The sequence below is a fragment of the Eretmochelys imbricata genome, chromosome 1, assembly GCF_965152235.1.
Source record: "Eretmochelys imbricata isolate rEreImb1 chromosome 1, rEreImb1.hap1, whole genome shotgun sequence".
Lineage (NCBI taxonomy): Eukaryota > Metazoa > Chordata > Testudines > Cheloniidae > Eretmochelys > Eretmochelys imbricata.
The window spans coordinates 195,568,124-195,586,854 of NC_135572.1; the positions used below are offsets into that span (position 1 = coordinate 195,568,124).

At 41.9% G+C, this 18,731-nt stretch overlaps 1 protein-coding gene across 1 annotated transcript in view; it reads left to right on the forward strand.

Moving 5' to 3' along the window:
- The first annotated feature begins 490 nt into the window (after positions 1 to 490).
- CBLB (Cbl proto-oncogene B) overlaps positions 491 to 18,731 on the forward strand; it is a 198,054-nt gene continuing 179,813 nt past the window's right edge. Inside the window, exons 1-3 of the mRNA XM_077821171.1 lie at positions 491 to 606; positions 1,810 to 1,989; positions 13,525 to 13,775. Coding sequence (XP_077677297.1) covers positions 505 to 606; positions 1,810 to 1,989; positions 13,525 to 13,775 — 533 coding nt within the window. The 5' untranslated portion in view covers positions 491 to 504. The remainder of the gene's footprint in view (positions 607 to 1,809; positions 1,990 to 13,524; positions 13,776 to 18,731) is intronic.

Genomic DNA, 18,731 nt, shown 5'->3' on the forward strand with positions numbered 1-18,731 from the left:
CCTTTCCCTCTCCTGCAGCACCCCAGGCTCTCTAGTCCATCCACCAACCCCTTCCTTCCTACACCTTTCCTCCCCCATCCTTCCACTTGCCCCTCCTCCCCCAGCTGTGCCCCTCCCCTTAGCCCCTGCTTCTTCTCTCCCCACCCCTCCATCAAGAAGCACAGAGATAGAAGCCAGAAGGAAAAAGGTGGCACCGGTAGCCCCGCCTCCCCCCAGGCTAGCACTTTCATTGGCCCCTTCCCCCATCAATCCTACTCTGGAGGCCTGCCTATTGTCCCTCCCCTCGCCCGGCCCTTGCCTTCCGAGGGGCTCAAGCCCGTTCAGCCCAGCCTTGCCTCCCACCCATTTGCTGCCTGACCTGTCAAACAAGCCCTTTCCCCCCCTTCCGATTGGCTAACGTTCTGAGCCTTAGGGTCCCAGCCCCCCCAGGAAAGCGCCCGTTCTCGCCTCCTCCTCTCCAGCGCGCATGCGTGGGAGTGAATGCTGGGCTCGGGGAGCGTGTGTATGTTTCAAGGAGAGCAGCGGCGGCGGCGGCGGCAGCGGCAGCTGGAGGGGGAAGAGGGAAGAGCCGAGCCCAGCGGAGGAGCGGCGCTTTCGCTGAAGCCTGTACGTGTGTGTGTGTGTGTGTGTGTGCGCGCGCGCCTCTCACTTTCCAGGAGCGGGGTAGCCTAGGCTGGGAGCGCGGGGTGGGGTGTCCCTGTGCGGTGCCCCCCCCCGCACCCCCCCGCTTTATGCAGGCCCCCAGCCACATGGCTGGCTAGCGAGAGACCCGGGGGGGGGGGGGGGCGGCGGCATGGTGTGAATTAACTCTCCGTGTTTTCCTGCGGGGGCAGCGGCCGCCCCCGAGCGGCAGGCGACTCCCCGGAGCGTCCCACTTGCTCTGCTTTCGCTGCCTGCCGGTGCGTGCGAGGGGAAGGGGGCGCGTGTGGCTGCCGAGGGGGCAGAGCGAGAACCTCCGGAGCCGGGAGCGCGGCTGGGATTTAACACGCTGCTGGGTGGGTGGGTGGAAGCCAGGCGCGGAAGGTGGGAGGGAGAAAAGAAGGAGGGGAAGACTTATTGGGGGGTACTACTTTTTTGGCTCCCCCCCCCCACCATCTGCTCAGACTGGACAGAGAAGGGGGCAAAGCTGTCGCTCCTGTGAAACAAAGCTTCAGGGAGCTTGGATTTACAGAAGAAATTTCCTTCTTGCTCTTTAGGGTTTCCCCCTTCTTCACTTTCTCTCACTCTTTATACAAGATAATACACCGTATGTATGGTTCATTTTGTTGTCCTAAACATTTGCTCCTCGCAGGCTTGTTGGCTTTGTTTTGTTTTTTTTTTTTGTAACTTGGCAAATGGCAGTCCATATGCCTTTGTTGTCTGGTGACAAGCTTGTGTCCCTGGTGAGCTGTGTGCGTACATGATCATCTGTACGTTTATTGGAGTCTTTGGAAAACCCAACAGGGGCGTGTAAAGTGATCTTCAGTGGTGTTAGGTTCACCAGTGGCTTTTATTTCTTTATGAGGAAGCTAGGGAGGGTGGAAGCAGAAAGTGTAGGTGTGGGTTTGTTTTTGTTTATGGAGTAAAAGTCTGTGTCCACACACAAGTGTAAATTTATCCTGTTTATGTTTACATTGATGACAAATCTAGGGTCACTTGTCAGTGTAAACTCAGCCCAGGTGGGTTTATACTCTTCATCAAAAAAAGTTCCCAAACATACTCTTGTTGTTTTCTGACTGGGGAAAGGAAAGAGTACCTCGCTGTGTGGTTTTGTTTTTTTATGTCTTCAGGACACCTTATGATAATTCTTATTTCTTTATTTTTGTTAAGATCGGATCCCAGATGGCCAATTCCCTGAATGGCCGGAACCCAGGTGGCCGAGGAGGAAACCCCCGCAAAGGGCGTATTCTGGGCATCATAGATGCTATTCAGGATGCTGTGGGGCCCCCCAAGCAAGCAGCTGCTGACCGCAGAACTGTGGAGAAGACTTGGAAGCTAATGGACAAAGTGGTAAGTTTTGCGTGTGTACATATTGTATTCTCCTGTTGGGGAAGGAAGTTATTTACATGGGTCCATGTGAGAATCTACATCATCCTGCAGATTTTATTCCTTTGCCATGTGTGTCCTTCTTCGAAAAGAGTGGGACTTGCATTTTAGGTCAGATAAACCCATTTGTTCATTTTGCTGGCCTCTGGCTATGGGTTTTTTTTAATCTTGTTTGAGTGGGGAAATGCACGTTTGCCTTAAGTCCTGCTGCTCTTGTTGGTCAAAGTCCTTCAAAATAACTCAGACTTGTAGAGCTGTTGTGAAAAAACTGCTTCATTTATTTCTTGTGTATCAAATATTCCTTATGTTTCAAAGTGGTCCCGTTTACTCAGTCTGCAAACAAAACCTCTTGCGTATGTAACTTCAGTTAAGCTAATCATGCTATAAAGCACTCTCATGACAGTCGTATGCATACTGTACATGTTTGTAAGAATTGTGCCTGAGGAGGAAATCACTCTCTGATTATCCCTTAATGGAGTAAACAGATGAGTTAGAAATCCTTTATTTTTAAATCCTTTGTCTGCATTTTTTGCATGAATTTTTTTAAAAAGTACTCTTACATCTTCTTTGCTTAACTATTTATTTTGGAGCTGGAAATGTATTTTATTGACAGTTATTGTTGGTTGGGGGTAGGGAACATTGCTTTATAGATCTTGTAGCGTCTGCATGTTGCTTTCTCAAAGTCGCACATTTTATTAAACTATACAGCGGAAGTGACAGCTTTCTATAGACTAAGTTCAAATTAGCTAAAAAGGTGCTGTACTAAAGTTAGGAATAGTTTGTTTACTAGTTTGGGTAACAGTCCCAGGAGGCAGAGTGATTTGGTAGATAAGAGCTTGATTTTTGAGGATAATCAACACAGGGAAGCTTTCCTTTGAAATGATTGAGGTTTTAGTACCTGGTAGTCTCAGGTCCTAGAACCAAGGGAGACGTGACTCTAAGGCTTGGTCTAAACTACAGAGTTAAAAGAAAAGGAGGACTTGTGGCACCTTAGAGACTAACAAATTTATTTGAGCATAAGCTTTTGTGAGCTACAGCTTATGCTCAAATACATTGGTTAGTCTCTAGGTGCCACAAGTCCTCCTTTTCTTTTTGCGGATACAGACTAACACGGCTGCTACTCTGAAACTACAGAGTTAGGTCGACATAACGCAGCTACACTACAGTGTAAGTGCAGTGCCTACGCTACTGCCTTGCTCCTGCAGATATAAGTGCCCTACTACATGCACATAAAACTCCACCGCCACAAGAGACGTAGGGCATATGTTGCTGTAGTTGGGGCAACGCAGTGTCTTCTTCACGTTGGCGGTTAGCTGTCATTCTTGTCCATTTTATGGCTCTGGGCCAGATTGCTGTCTCTGCTCCAAGCTGAGCTGTCGCCCAGGCTCCCCACTGGGATCCCCGCTCCCTGCCGGGAGCACAGCAGCCAGACTCTAGCTGTGGATCTCCCCACTGAAGATGAGAAGCCCCTGGTGGCTTCCCCCTGCTCCCAGGAAGCAGGAAGGCGAGAAGCTCGGGAGGGCAGCTGGGGTCTGGGCAGTCTCTCAGCCCCTCCCCACTGCCCCTTGTAAGTCAGTGGAAGTGCTGCATTGGCCGTAAATCAGTCTAACTTAGGTCGATTTAAGATTGTAGTTTAGACATGTCCTAAGGATCTAATTCTGATGTTGACTCTGACTTTGGAAAGTTAACTTAACTCCCTGTGGTTCATTTCACTTATTTTTAAAATATAAGCATTTTAATGTAGAGATCCATGTGGTGGTATATAAATGCAAAATATTTATTAATATTAGGAAAACTTGATGCATCTTGCTAAATTAGAATGATCAGAATCATTTATTGGAACCTTATTTGCCATTCCATGCTTATACCACTAGAACAGGGGTTCTCAGACTGGGGGTCAGGACCCCTCAGGGGGTCGTGAGGTTATTACATGGAGTGTTGTGAGCTGTGAGCCACCATTCCAAATCCCGCTTTGCATCCAGCATTTATAATGGTGTTAAATATATTAAAAAGTGTTTTTGATTTATAAGGGGGGGGTCCACACTCAAAGGTTTGCTATTTGAAAGGGGTCACCAGTACAAAAGTTTGAGAACCACTACACTAGAATATTACTTCTATTTATTAGAACAGCCCCTAAAGCTAATTCTAAAGGGCAACCTAAATGGGTGCCGCTCCAAAGACTTCAGTGAGTTGTTTCTATTACTTCCAGATCTGAATTTGGTTAAGTTCTGTAAATAGGGAATGTGTCATAATTAATATAAAAATATAGGCACTTGGAGGCAGACACTACTCTTCATACTTTTCAAGATGTTTTCGTCTTGAAAAGATGGCATCTGTCTATATCATGTTTGAAACAATAGAGGGAATGTACAGTTTGATATTTCCCTCTTTGCAATAATATGTCAGTCCATGCAGAAAGCCTTACAGTGCGTTTTTCCTTTGGTTAGTTTACATCTTAATCTCATTGTTTAGAATTATGGATTGCTGTCACTCAGCTTGCATAGAATAACTTTGTCATTATTACATCAGTGCATCAAAACAGACTGTGTGGCCTGTTCTGCAGAATTATTTGGAAAGGCTGCACTTTGGTTTCTTTTTGGTTTCACTGGATAAGTGTCCTCAGTTTGGTCTTCAATGTATCCTCTTTAAGATGCTGTCAGTTAATCAAATTTTATTTCCAAATTACATTAAAGTATACCAGGCAGGGTGATGTAATGGTGTCCAAATGCTGTAACTTGCTTGAGTTAAGCATTTGGTACTTATAGTGAAGAGAGTGCATTTAAATAAACGTAACGTGTTGGCAAATAACCAATGTTAAGTCTTCTCAGCAGTAGGCAATGGAAGGTAAATTTCTCCTCTATCTAAATCAAAACCAGGGATTAAAACCAGAAATAGTTAAAAACCTTCCCAAGTAACTGTTGGTTTAAATACTGTTGTGCGCCTGTATCCTGCTGTCTGGTGAATCTGTGCATATGCATACCCACACAGAGTCCCAGTGAACTCAGTGGGTCTCTGCAGAATCATAGGGGTCCCCACTCAGCGATCAGACTGTGGTTTCAAGGCCTAAATAACTAGTGGTAATATTGGTCTTTAACTATAATCTCTCCTCTTTCTCTATCTGTAGAGGACAAGACAGAGAGGTTGTTTTGCCCAAGGACACAGAGAACCACTGTCAAGACTGGGTTTAGATCTCGGGCGTTTCTGTTTCCTATGCTCCTCTCCATGCTGTCCCTGCTTTTTCTCATTAGTTGAGATTCCATATATGAAGTAACTTGAGTAGCAAAACACGTTTGCTGCTCTATTTACAAGCATTGTGGGATTATCCAATACTACAAAATTATGCAAAGTAAAATAACTATATTGTGGGATTAGGGTTTTTGGAGAATACGTAATGCTGTATGTAAAGTTCATTAGCAACATCATGCAAATCTTCATGTGTATATTACGTGCCATGACTTGGAATTGTTATAGTTAAGGGTCTGTCAATTTTGAGACTTCATAACTCTGTTTTTCGTGGTTTTATATTTTAGCTCTGAGAACAGGATTAAGGCTGCAACTTCATATACAGTATCTCACCTTGAAATCTCTTTGGTACCAGTTTTAAACCCCCCCCACAACTTTCCTTTGGTAGTTGAAAGAATCCTGTCAAAATTGATAGAACAAAATGTGATGGCATGACATTCTAGATAAAGTCCCCTCAGGTAAATATTTACTACTGAGGCTACTTGCGAAAAATACAAAATTAATTGTTCCTGATGCAGTCTCTGAGTCTTGTAGTTACAAGTAAACAAATCAGTGCATGTGGGGCAATGTCAAGCTGAATCTAAATTTACTTTTTATAAAGTTTACTGATACACAAAAAAGAGTTAAGTTCTGTTTTTTTAACAACTCCTGATTAACAGTAGATTTAATATAAATTTTTTGTATTTCTGTGTAAACTCCTGTTTTTGAATGGACAAGCAGTAGTTACATCAAAAAGTTCTTGAGCATTGGTTTATTTCATTACTTTGTATAATATCAAGGTTTGGGTGACGCTCCTGTTTCATGTTCCAGAAAGCTGGACATAATTTCCAGTGATAGTTTTGTGCTAGTGAATACATCAGATATCTTTGGACTCATAATAAAGTTAATTCTTTGATATAGTGGATGACAATTTTCTCAAAATAAGATGTAGCACCTATATATGAGAACTGAATCTGAAATTTATTAATATTGGTGCAATAATAAAATTATAATTACAAATCATTTTAAGTCTTTCTATAAAATGTATTGAAGATACGTTGGAAGGGCCTTCTAACATCTGATGATATTGCAGCAAAATCATAAGCATAATAGATTTCAGAATCTAGAAAACAAAAGTGCATTCCTAAAAGGAGCATGCCTTTATCTTGAGAGTAGCAGGGGAAACACCTACCATGTAAATATGAGAGTAGATTAACACTTTTAATAGTTATTAAGAGCTGGGAGTTCACATTAATTTTAAGTGTTAGTGAAATTGTGAAATGTTTTGAAAGAATATTGTATTTGTGCTCCCATGTATGAGTGCTTCAACTTTCGATCGCTACAGGGTACTCTGAAGTACTAGGGGGAAATATGGTTAAGTAGCAGGATAGAAAGTAAAATTCATATATAAACTGTATTGTTGCTTTATCATGGTCCACGCCATAAATTTTATCCAGAATGGAAAGCAGGAAGAGCAATTTGATTTGCTATTTAATATAGTCTAACAGCAAAGCACAATGTGTACTCAAAGCTTGCGCTATTGGCTTTGTGATTATTGAAAACCACATTACTAAAAGTGATACTTTTTTTTTTTTAAATGAGGGGATGCCAAAATCCAATTTTTTTTCTCTAACATCCAGTGTCTCTATTGAGTACAGTTAACGAGTGTGAAACCCAATGTATACATTCATTATTCTTTATAACCCTCAATGTAACATTTGAAATGTATAACCTCCCAAGTCACTTAACTTCACAGTACCACAAAGGAACCAATTAAGTAAATCATAACCACAGCGTTCTTCAGTATATGAACTGGTTGTTACACTGTGTTTTAAATATTGATTGAAAGTCTTATGTCCACACACTTCTCTTGTGTGGAGGAAAAAATGATAAAAAATTAGTTACACAGAAAATCAGGTGAAAAACCAGGGGAGTTTCCCTTTGCTGGTTTCTGAATATCTATGTGGCAGATATGAGGCATGAACAGCTTATCAAAGCACTGCACTTTTTGCTTTTAAAGTAACACCGCTATATTTACATCCCCGTGCCCATATTAAAACAAGCACCGTTACAGTATGGAAGCTGTTGAATCCAGGATATGAGAACCCACTGTTCCCTCGGGTTGAAGTCACATAGCAAAGGCCTCTTCATCCATTCTGGTGAGATGGCCTCTTCCAGATGTCTTTTTTTTCTACGTCTTGGTAATTTTACCCATCTGCAATGTACAATGCCAATGCATTGATAGTTAATGCTGTCTTGGGGGCAGTGGGCTTTGATGGGTGATTCTGCACCTTGTGATCTCCCCATTTTCCTAGTAGCCAATCCGCCATTTCGTTCTTCAGGATTCGTTCTTTAGGATTTTGTGTGCTGTGGCTTTCTGGAGATCAGAAGTGTTACAATATCTTGCTGCGTAGCCACTTTCAACCCATGTGTGGTATTCTGAGCCAATTTGTTTGAATCTTGTGGTGGTTTTGCACTGTGTGGCAGAAGATGCGGGTTAAGTAGAGCCTTTCAAATTGTAACCTTGGAAATATACTAGTAACTGATACTCTTAATTGTCCCGTCCATTGGGTTCAGCTGATTAGAGAGAATTTAGTAGGAGTCGTAATCAGCAGATTACTAACAGCAACAGAATAAGTTACTTTTCTCACATGGTCCTCGACCAGCATTTTGGCATTTAAACATATCCTGGTGTTTAAGTGTTGCCGTGCTTTGCTTGACAGTGTAAAGCTGTTTTATCAAAGCATTAAAACTGACCTTTAAAAACAATTTTTCAAAAAGATCATTGTGGAACAAACAGAACACACACGGTTTTCTACATGAAATCAAATGGCTATATAGGTGCAATGGAAATCTCTTCCCTCTAATCTGAAGAGACTTTAAAACACTGTCTAACTTAGTCATATTTGTTTAAAAAATGTTATCCTACTTCAAAGTGTTCTGTGTCTAGGTACTTACTGTATATGACTCTCGTCAGGACAGTTACTGAGCATCTCCCATGTAGTTAAAGAGAAACAAAGTGAATGCTCTCTTTCCCTTCCCTGCCAGTAAGATAGAACTTGAATAGGTATCACCTTTTTTTGTATGTGCAGGATTAATTTTTTGAGAAGAGCTATTGGGAGGGAAAGCTACATAGGCCCAAATGCAAAGCCTATTTCTTCTAAGGCCCTTGAAGGTTGTATTCCGTGTCTCTTGCGGAGACAAATTCCATAGTCTAGGTCCAGTTCCCCTGAGAGTTTGCCTCCAGTCTCATGAGGGTCTCCCACACTGACTGTTTGAGCCAGCAAAAAGAAGCTGTGAAGGGAAGTCAGAGTGGTGGAAAAAAGAGGGTGTGATGTCTAGGGTAGCTCTGACCAGTCCCATGGAAACCTTTCAATATAAGAACCCCATTTAATTCACATTTGGTCATTCCATGTGAACTGCACTAGTCAAGCCTGGAGGTTACAGATAGAAAGATCACTATGACCAAATCTGTTTCTGATAGCATGGGGTGCATACTCTGGCCATGCATTAGAAGGAAGTAGGTGCCCCAGTATCACAGCGATTAAACATGGTGGTATATGTTGTTATCCTGTTATGAGTAGGCTACCTCAAGGATCTTATATACACTTTAACATGCCTCAATCAAGGAAAAGTTTCATTTTCAACTTGCTGAATGTTGTTGTTTTTTTTGATAGACTAAATGCTTACTAAATACCTACATGCTTAATCCAAGTCACAATACAAAAGTAATCAGTGATCTGACTCATACCCTATGCTAGTGCTAATGTGAGGTTTGCGTCATAAAGCTCAGCCTGCTGTGTCTTTGTTTTTCAGAAAGGTATGTGCTACGAGAGCTCGGTTGCTTTAGGAAGCCTTTTACGTCAGCTGTTGTCATTTCTTGTTGATTACTATTAATGTGAACCCTTGTGGTAAGTCTCAGGACATCCTGACTCTAGGAGCCATATGGTTTACACAACCATCTCTTTACAGACACATTTCCTCCATACTGCAATCTGGTCCACTATAAAAATAAGTGTAGAAAATCCTTCACGACCTTAGTGTGTGGGTGCTTGGACTCTTAAGCATTTGAACTAAATTCTATCACTTGTTTTGTGATAAACGAATTAAAATGATAAAGTTAAGAGGAGTTATTGTAGAAATATTTTTGTATAACTGAAGGGCTTTGCTAATCTTGAGGTGTCTATTACTGTTCTGTAATTGGTCTCCATATAGTCTGCAGACAGTGAAGAATGGTAAACCAGATTGACCACAGAATCCTGTTGTTAGCTATATATGACTGTATTGGACTAAAAAAGACTTTCTAAAGCACCAGAAAGAGGAACTGAGTCTTGTTTTTTCACAGTGTGCCCTTTGTTCAACTGTCTGGCCATCCAGCCACAGAAAATCCTCAACCAAAATAAGCAACTTGTGTATATACAGGCAGCATAGCCTGTGAAATAGCGTGTTCACCTTTCTGGTATACATAAAGCCACCTTTCTTCCACTTCTACTAGTATGACTTTTCTCCTTGTGCAGCATGTCTTTCCACATAAGAAGTAATTATTTTAATCATCCAGTTTCCTTAGGAGGAATTCAGAGTAGATAATTTCAGTTTAATTTTTAAAAAGTGGATCAATTTAGCATGATTGTAACTTTCTGGGTTTGTTTTTTGCTGATATGTTGTCGGAATAAGCACTCTTTCTCGGGCTAGAAGCTTCAAGGAGCTTCAATCACCTCTATTTGTGATTCTAAAATCCCTCCCATAACAAGTAACTGACACACATCATTTTTACTTCAGATAAAGTGAAAGGGTGAGTCTTCAAAGAGGAAAACTGCTGTTGAAAAATATACAAAGTGAATGAGGGCCAAGAAAAATAAGGGAGAAAACTCTTACAAATGTTTAAATGCTTCCCCTCTGTAATATAAAAATTTCGCATCAACAGTTGTCAGTTTGAGTTCTGCTGTTGCGGCCTACTAGGGTTAGTAATAAGTTTTAAAAGTAGGAACTGAATTAAATTTTGACCCTGTTTTACGATATATGTGCATAACCCTTCCATTCAGAAAAACTGCAACGTGCTTTCCTTCTATCTCCACTCCTGCCAAATATGGAATTTTCCACTCTGTTTATGTTGCAGCATGGAATTAGTGACAATTTTAAGGTATGCTTGGTATCTCATGACTTTGGAGGGCTAGAAATTCAGTCTTTGTATCACAGGAAATAGCTTAGAGTTTCTAGGGGGATGTCTCTTCCCCTGGAATTGCCCACGATATTGGACTTTGAACTCATGAAATTAGTATGAATAGAAATTTTGTCCCAGGCAATATTTGAAGGTTAAAATACATATTTAGTTACTGTAACAGGGTCAGTATCTGCCTCTCATGAGCACCCCCTTTCTCGTGAGCACTCCCTTTCTCAGTGCCTGCAATCTTAGTTCTGTTCAGCAGGGTGGCACACACCTCTCACAAGCTACACCTCCAGCCGATTGGATCTCTCGTCACGTCTTCAGCGACTCAGTCCTCTGGCCCAGCCACCTACACTGTCCCTGTAGCCCTCCCTGGGCTCCGGTCCTCAGTCGGCCCTACAGGACTGATCTCAGTACCCTGGTTGGTGAGTCTGCATATGAAGGTTCCTACTCTGGGGTGGAGCAGCACCCCCATGGCTTCCTTCCTGGGGGCTCGTCACCTGCCCTTTAGTTCTCTGACCCTGGGCTCTCCATCTAGGTCAGTCTAGATCAGTTCCCTTCCAGGGGTAACAGTTCCACAGACAGTCTCTTCCCTGGGCCTGTCTTCAGTGAGTCCTGGTGACTGGCCAGAAACTATTCCCTCGCTTCCCTGGTCCCTGCTAGCAACTATCCGCCTTAGCCCTTGCAGCCAGCCAGGAGCATCTCTTTCTCCCGTAGTCCTAGCAAGCAGACTGCACTCACTCTGGCCCTACAGCTCCTTTTTATATGAGCTTGCAGCTTCTCTGATTGGCTGCTTCTCCTCAGCCACTGTAGACTGCTTGGAGGACCTCTCTATTGCTCCTTTCCTGGGATGGGTGTGGCAGGCCCCTGAGGCTCCAGCAGGGGGCCTTTGGGCCTAGTCCACCCCATCACAGTTACATATTAGTGATTTAGCCACATTACCTTAAAAAAGAAAAAAAAAAGCAATCCTCAACTCATGCCTATAAAACCTGTATATCACACTTCAATTTATTTTCTTTCTCATAAGTATTTTCATTGATTTACTACATACATATGCACACACTCTACATAAGTATACTACAGTAATTACGTAAAGAATCACAAATACGGGGACCGCTTAGTTCATTAGTGAAATACAACCACCTGTAGGGTGGAATGCAGCAGCTCTAGGGAGCTAGATGCAGATGATACTAAACTGGGAGGACTGGTAGATACGCTGGAGGGCAGGGATAGGATACAGAGGGACCTAGACAAATTGGAGGATTGGGCCAAAAGAAATCTGATGAGGTTCAATAAGGATAAGTGCAGGGTCCTGCACTTAGGACAGACGAACCCAATGCACAGCTACAGACTAGGGACCGAATGGCTAGGCAGCAGTTCTGCGGAAAAGGACCTAGGGGTGACAGTGGACGAGAAGCTGGATATGAGTCAGCAGTGTGCCCTTGTTGCCAAGAAGGCCAATGGCATTTTGGGATGTATAAGTAGGGGCATAGCGAGCAGATCGAGGGACGTGATCGTCCCACTCTATTCGACATTGGTGAGGCCTCATCTGGAGTACTGTGTCCAGTTTTGGGCCCCACACTACAAGAAGGATGTGGATAAATTGGAAAGAGTCCAGCGAAGGGCAACAAAAATGATTAGGGGTCTGGAACACATGACTTATGAGGAGAGGCTGAGGGAACTGGGATTGTTTAGTCTGCAGAAGAGAAGAATGAGGGGGGATTTGAAAGCTGCTTTCAACTACCTGAGAGGTGATTCCAGAGAGGATGGTTCTAGACTATTCTCAGTGGTGGAAGAGGACAGGACAAGGAGCAATGGTCTCAAGTTGCAGTGGGGGCGGTTTAGGTTGGATATTAGGAAAAACTTTTTCATTAGGAGGGTGGTGAAACACTGGAATGCGTTGCCTAGGGAGGTGGTGGAATCTCCTTCCTTAGAAGTTTTTAAGGTCAGGCTTGACAAAGCCCTGGCTGGGATGATTTAATTGGGGATTGGTCCTGCTTTTGAGCAGGGGGTTGGACTAGATGACCTCCTGAGGTCCCTTCCAACCCTGATATTCTATGATTCTATGAACTGTGTGTCAAGTCTATACAGTAATTTAGAACAGAATAATGAAGTAAAATACCATCTTCAATTGAAATTACAGGAGAATTTAAGTAGCCAGAATAGAACTGCCTTTAATTGGTATATGGTCAGAACGCAGGACTAAAATTCTACTATTTCAAAGTGGATAATGAGCATCATCTTGAAGTTTGCATCTTTGGTGGCATAGTACCCCCTGCGAACATATGGGACATTAGTTCAGTTCTAGCTTGGACTGAAGAATGCTGCCCACTGGGTCATTACCACAATTTCTTACAGCATCTGGATTTACCTGGATATATTTTTTTTTTTTAAATCCAAGATTGGTCAGGCCTAAACCTACTTAGTTACGAGAGCTAACAAGATCACAAGACAGTTTAAAAAAGTCAATTGTGAAGGCAGTAATTTAAATAAGTATATACATTCCCCATAGAGGAGCAGGCTGTCGTGGTTGGTGTATGAAGCACTTTGTATGGTAGATTTGATTCAAATAAATATGTACAAAATAGATATTTAACTATTCATTTGAAGCATATTCCGTTTGTCAGTTGTTTTTAAAAGGAAATTAACTGAAGTGTTTATATATAGTGGGTCTCATTTAAAAACTTAATGACTCAAGGTGCATGTAGATGCCATCTTTTAGTAGAACCCTGAAGTTGCAAAAGTTGAGTTTATAGTAAAGCCTTTTTTAGTGTCTCCGTAGTATATGTGGTGCAGAGCAGGCAGGCAAAGGTGTTCCTGTTAAAGGAACATGTGCATAAAATGTGGAGAGGAGTGGCTAGGACTACTTGATCCTTACGAATGCCAATAGAAGGTTAAGTTCTCCATAAACTAGACAATAACAATGATGTCAGTGGCATCGTATGGGATATAAGTTAAAGCAGAATTTTAAACCTTCCCTGCTTGGAGGCCTGAGAATTATACTTGCCTCTGCTTATTTCAAGATATCAAATCATTTTTTGCCCCTACACATTTCTTTCAGATGTGGAGTGATCAGAGAGTGCTTTTTTAAACACTGTTGTTTTTGCTTCTAGGTCAGACTGTGCCAAAATCCCAAACTTCAATTGAAAAACAGCCCACCTTACATACTTGACATTTTACCAGACACTTATCAACATTTGCGACTTATACTGGGCAACTGTGACGACAACCAGAAACTTGCACAACTCAGTGAGAATGAATATTTTAAGATCTACATTGACAGTCTCATAAAAAAATCAAAACGGGCTATAAGACTCTTTAAAGAAGGCAAGGAGCGGATGTATGAGGAACAGTCTCAGGACAGGTAAGAGAAATATTTACACATCAATGCAGATTGTCTTGCTTGTCTGCATTTTTAACATTGTTTATATCCACACTGTTTTGACATTTTAGTTATTTAAAGAGGAAAATATTTATTGTTTGGATGCAGTGACCCTGCAGGTCAATCAGTAATTCAACTGGTTTTGTTCCACTAGGTACTCTTTGTGTCACTGTACATGAACTCAAAACTAAGTGCATTTCCTTTATAAAATGTCTATTTCTTTAGAATTACTCCTTCAGCTGACCTACAGTGTGTAGCTCCTTTCCTAGGAGAGACCGACCGACCCTCTTGTTAGAGCATTGCCGATGTAATCTACTTCTTACAAAGAGAAATTGAGAGATCCACTACGGGATATTGACTGACGTTTTCCCCAGCAATAAAATGGAACAAAACTGTGTAATGCTTAGAACTTCTGGAGAGATCACAGGTTGCATAGGGTGCTGATCCTTCAGAATGGTGATGAGTACTGAGTAACCTTTTGAAAGGTCTACCTGATTTCTGCTTTGCTGAGAGCTGGTGCTGTTAACAGGACACTGTTGTGCTGTTAATGTGTGTAGCAGTTAGTATGCACTTTCTTGTTCAGCTTTTAGCTTAACTTATTTCTTCAGTTTTACTGGGTGCTCACTTCTGGTTTAGAAAAAGTATGTATGAGGGTGCACTTGTATCATGGGTCTGCGCTTCCATAATGCAAGAATCTTCATTGGACTCGCCTTTAGATTTATCCAAACAAACACAAGATGTATTTTTAGGGTTATAGTCTACTGGGGGAAACGGAGGATTGCCTCCCTGCCCCTCTTTCTGCACCTGAATTCAGGACCAGTGCGGCAGTACAACAGTTTCAATGCTGATGAAACTCTATGGACAGAAGCAGTGAAAATGAACAAGTTCTTGTAGATGTCTCTGCTGTTGCTACCACTGATTTAGAATGTTTTCCTGACCAATCTGCTGGAGTGTTAAAAGACCACAGCTTTATGATGTACTGCAATCCCAAATATTAGCTCAAACTTGGTTAAATTCTAGAGAATAAAAAAATAGCCCACTCCCACACCTGCAGTTGATTACATTTGAGAGACTGCATGTCTATGAAGACTTTCGGACTAATTTACTGAAAGAAAGAAAATGTGATATTTGACTCGCTTTAGTGGTAAGGAAGTTCTTCTGTCTTAGCCATCTTCAGTATGGGTCCATAAGCAGCTGAAGGGATGTTTTCACTGGAGATTGTGATTTCTAGCATTCTGTTGGTAGCGTATGCAGAAGTCATTGTGCTAGAAAGGAAATGAAAACTTTTATGGTAAGGGGAGATTGGACTTAAAAGACTGCACCATGTAAACAGATTTTATTTTAGTTGTGGGTTTGCTACAATACTTGCAATAAATTAAAGCAATTTTCAGGTCCCTTCTTTCAAAACCAAAAGCCTGATATGGTTTGTACGGACACTCAAACCTTCCTTTAGTGACTATATAGGTTAGAATGGATGTTAGAGTGGTTTCCCTTCAGTTTTCTACTTCAAACACTGGATAATAGTGATGATGGTGACACAAATGTATTTTGTGAAGCAGGTGGTGTATCAAACTCCATATTTCCTTCTCCTACCTTTTACTAACTGTCAAGGTTTTTTTGGTCAGTCTTGTAAGTTGACCTCAGAAAAAGTATTGAAAAGCAAGCCATATCAATGCAGCGTGTTGGCCACCAGTAGCTACTTGAAGTTTTGTTGTGAATTAGTACCTCCTGGAAGTAATGATTCTCCTCTTCTGCTTGTCTGATATGAAGTGAAGGTAGGAAATGGGACGACTACAGTATAGAAGAATCAAAATACCAAATCTTCAGTGGTACACCTGTTACTTGTGTTTTAAATAGGCAGTGCTGGTGTGTGTACATTAGACACAAAAGGAATTTGTGGTCTGCATGCAATTTTTGTACTGATTTAACTATTTCAGTTAGGCATATGATTTTTCTACCTAAATAGTTAAATTGGTAACCCCCACACTCGTATGGATCTAGCTATATTGGGCTAAAGGTGTGTCATACTGGTATAGCCTATTCCCCCTTCTCTGACTGGAATACGCAAACTGTTGTAAGCAACTTTATGCTGATATAACTGCATCCATGCCAGGCAGTTGTATCACTGTATGCTAGTATATTTAAAGAAGTCCAGTTTTTCTTTGTAGACAAGTCTTAAGATAACATGCATATATGAACCTAACCAGGGAAAAGCTGCTACCGCTAAAAGACTAATCCTTGGAATGATATTGATTTTCCTACACTGACTTAATTCTGAAATACTGTATAATTTAAGACTTTAAGCTTTTGAACGCTTTAAAGATTGAGATGTCACTTCAACAACTCATGCCTCATGGAGCATTTTTGTTGACAATACCATAAATGAATGGTAATCTAGATTTCCTAAACTATTTCAGTGCACTCTGTATTCTGAGAGTGCATTGCCTGTGTATGTGAACATCTACCAAGAATGTGTTAGCAGTGATATTTAGTTCTATATGTGAGTGTCCCGCCTAAAAAGTTGAATGAAAACTGCTTAACTTGCCAAGTCCCATATTCAGGGCTGTCTTTCCCCTACCTAACAATTATGGTCTTGGCAGGTAAGTAAAGGAGGATGTTGTTATTTTTAACTTTTGTTTCTAAATGTATTTGTTTCAGGATAATACAGGATTTCACAATGCTGTGAGAACATAAAAGAACTTAATTTTTTCTATTTCCCCCTCCCCCCACCCCACCTTTTTAAAGGATATTGTCAACTTGAAATCTAGTCAGTTCTCAAACAAACCAAAACCAGCAACAAAAATGATTAAAAGCCGTTTGACCCCTGGCCAATTGGCCAATTTTTGTAGGTTTACAGTCACTTTCTCTTTTGTAATTGGTACGTGTCTCCCTTGTTGCTGTGAAAAAGACCCTTGTGAAAAGGGGAAACTGATAGTTTGACAATATGTGTGTGTATTTCTTTGTTTACTTTTAATATAAAAGGAAACTGACTGGAGAAATAACCTTTTTTTCCCTGAACCTTCAGTTTTAGTAATGTTACTTGTAATGATATAGTAGGCTTAAGAAAATGATGATAGAAATAATGACTTTTTGATCTGAGGTGAACACTGTTTATGATAAAGAACGGGTAATAAATATTAGCCCCGAAAGATCCTGTGAAGGAAGTAATGTAGTCACCCATTTGGATCATATGCGCATCTTAAATAAAAATTCATGATGAAACTATGGTATGAAATAATTAGTTTACCAGATACTAAAGTGTACATGACCATTGTGTAAGCGCTTTTATGACTCATGTATATTTTGGTTGTCCTATGGGATAAACGTCTTGCTAAACATTGATGGTAAAAGAGAATAAATGACCTATGTTCATTAATTAGTTTATAATTTGGTGTATGATGATCCTAATCCTTTTTTCACTTCCCGCTGTATTAAACAATTATTTTCTCATATATTCCTCTTTTTTATGAAGTAGGATATACAGCTATCTCTTTTCATCTAAAAACTTCTGCTCAGTCAGTATCTAAAATAAGGACTCTGTTCATCACAATTCACTATGTACGTTACATAACTTTTCATATAGATTTTCTTTTATAATTTAAAAAGGGGGTTATAAAAAAGCCTATTAAAATTATTGGGTCAGATACAAAACAAAAATGGCAGTTTTCTGTGCTTTGATGGGCTTTGTTTTTGCTTTTCATTTATTAGGAAGCAGACTAAAACTGGAAAGCATCATTTATGTGAAATATAAGATTCCATTTGGCTTGCTGCATCCTAGAATTGTCCATCCAAAAAACATAAGACTTCTGCGGGCTGTCTGTTTTTTTCCAGTCAGGCACAGAATTTAAATTATCATAAAAAGAAAGAAGGGGTTTGGAAAAGAGGTGAAGGGCAAGTTACATTTATGTTCATTAAAGATGTTGAACTTATAGGCTTGGAGATTAAAACCACTTCGTTCCAGTGTAGTATGAAAGATGACAGGGTGAGTTTCCCTCCAGTACCCTGCAAATCATGTCCTGGAAGAGATGCCTCCGAGTGACGTAGATTATTTATATTCCAGCAGTGCCTGCCTTGCGGTTCGTGCTGTGTATGCATACCTGGCAGTCTGAGAGGACAATCAGCAAGTGAAGGGTAACTGAGAGTGATAAACTATACGGTCAAAATATATACCTATTTTTTATAAATCCATCACTGCCCTTCAGTCTACCCTAGTGGTCACCAACCGATAGGTCGCGATCAACTGGTCGATTGTGGAGCCTCTGCTGGTAGGTTGCAGTTTCCAGCCGCTAAAAGTCTGGCAGTGCAGCAGGGCTAAGGCAGGCTCCCTGCCTGCCCTGGCCCTGCACCAGTCCTGGAAGCGGCCAGCACGTTCCTGTGTGAGGGAGGGGGGAGGAGAGGGGGTCTCTGTGCATGGCTCCTGCCCCTAGGCACTGCCCCCACAGCTCCTATTGGCCAGGAATGGGGAACTGTGGCCGATAGGAGCTGCAGGTACTGCACCTGCAGAGATGGGGAGTGCGCAGAGACTCCCTACCCCCCCCAGAGACACACAAGGACGTGCCATCAGTTTCTGGGAGTGGCTCAGGGCCAGGGCAGGCAGGGAGCCTGCCTTAGTCCTGCTGTGCCACTGTCTGGGGGGAGCCCACACCCTAACCCCTGCCGCAGCCCTGATCCCCCTCCCAGAGTCAGCACCGCAAACCACCTCCTGCCCCATCCTGGCGTCCCCTCCTGCACTCAAACTCCCTCCTAGAGCTTGCACCCCTGCCCCAGGCTCAGCCCGGAGCCCCTCCCACACTGAATCCCTCGGCTGCAGCCCAGAGCCCGTGTCCCAGTCTGATGAAAGTGAGTGAGGGTGGGGGAGAGTGAGCAATGGAGGGAGGAGGGATGGAGTAAGCAGGGCCTTGGGGAAGGGGTGGGGTAGATCCTGGACTGCACTTAAAT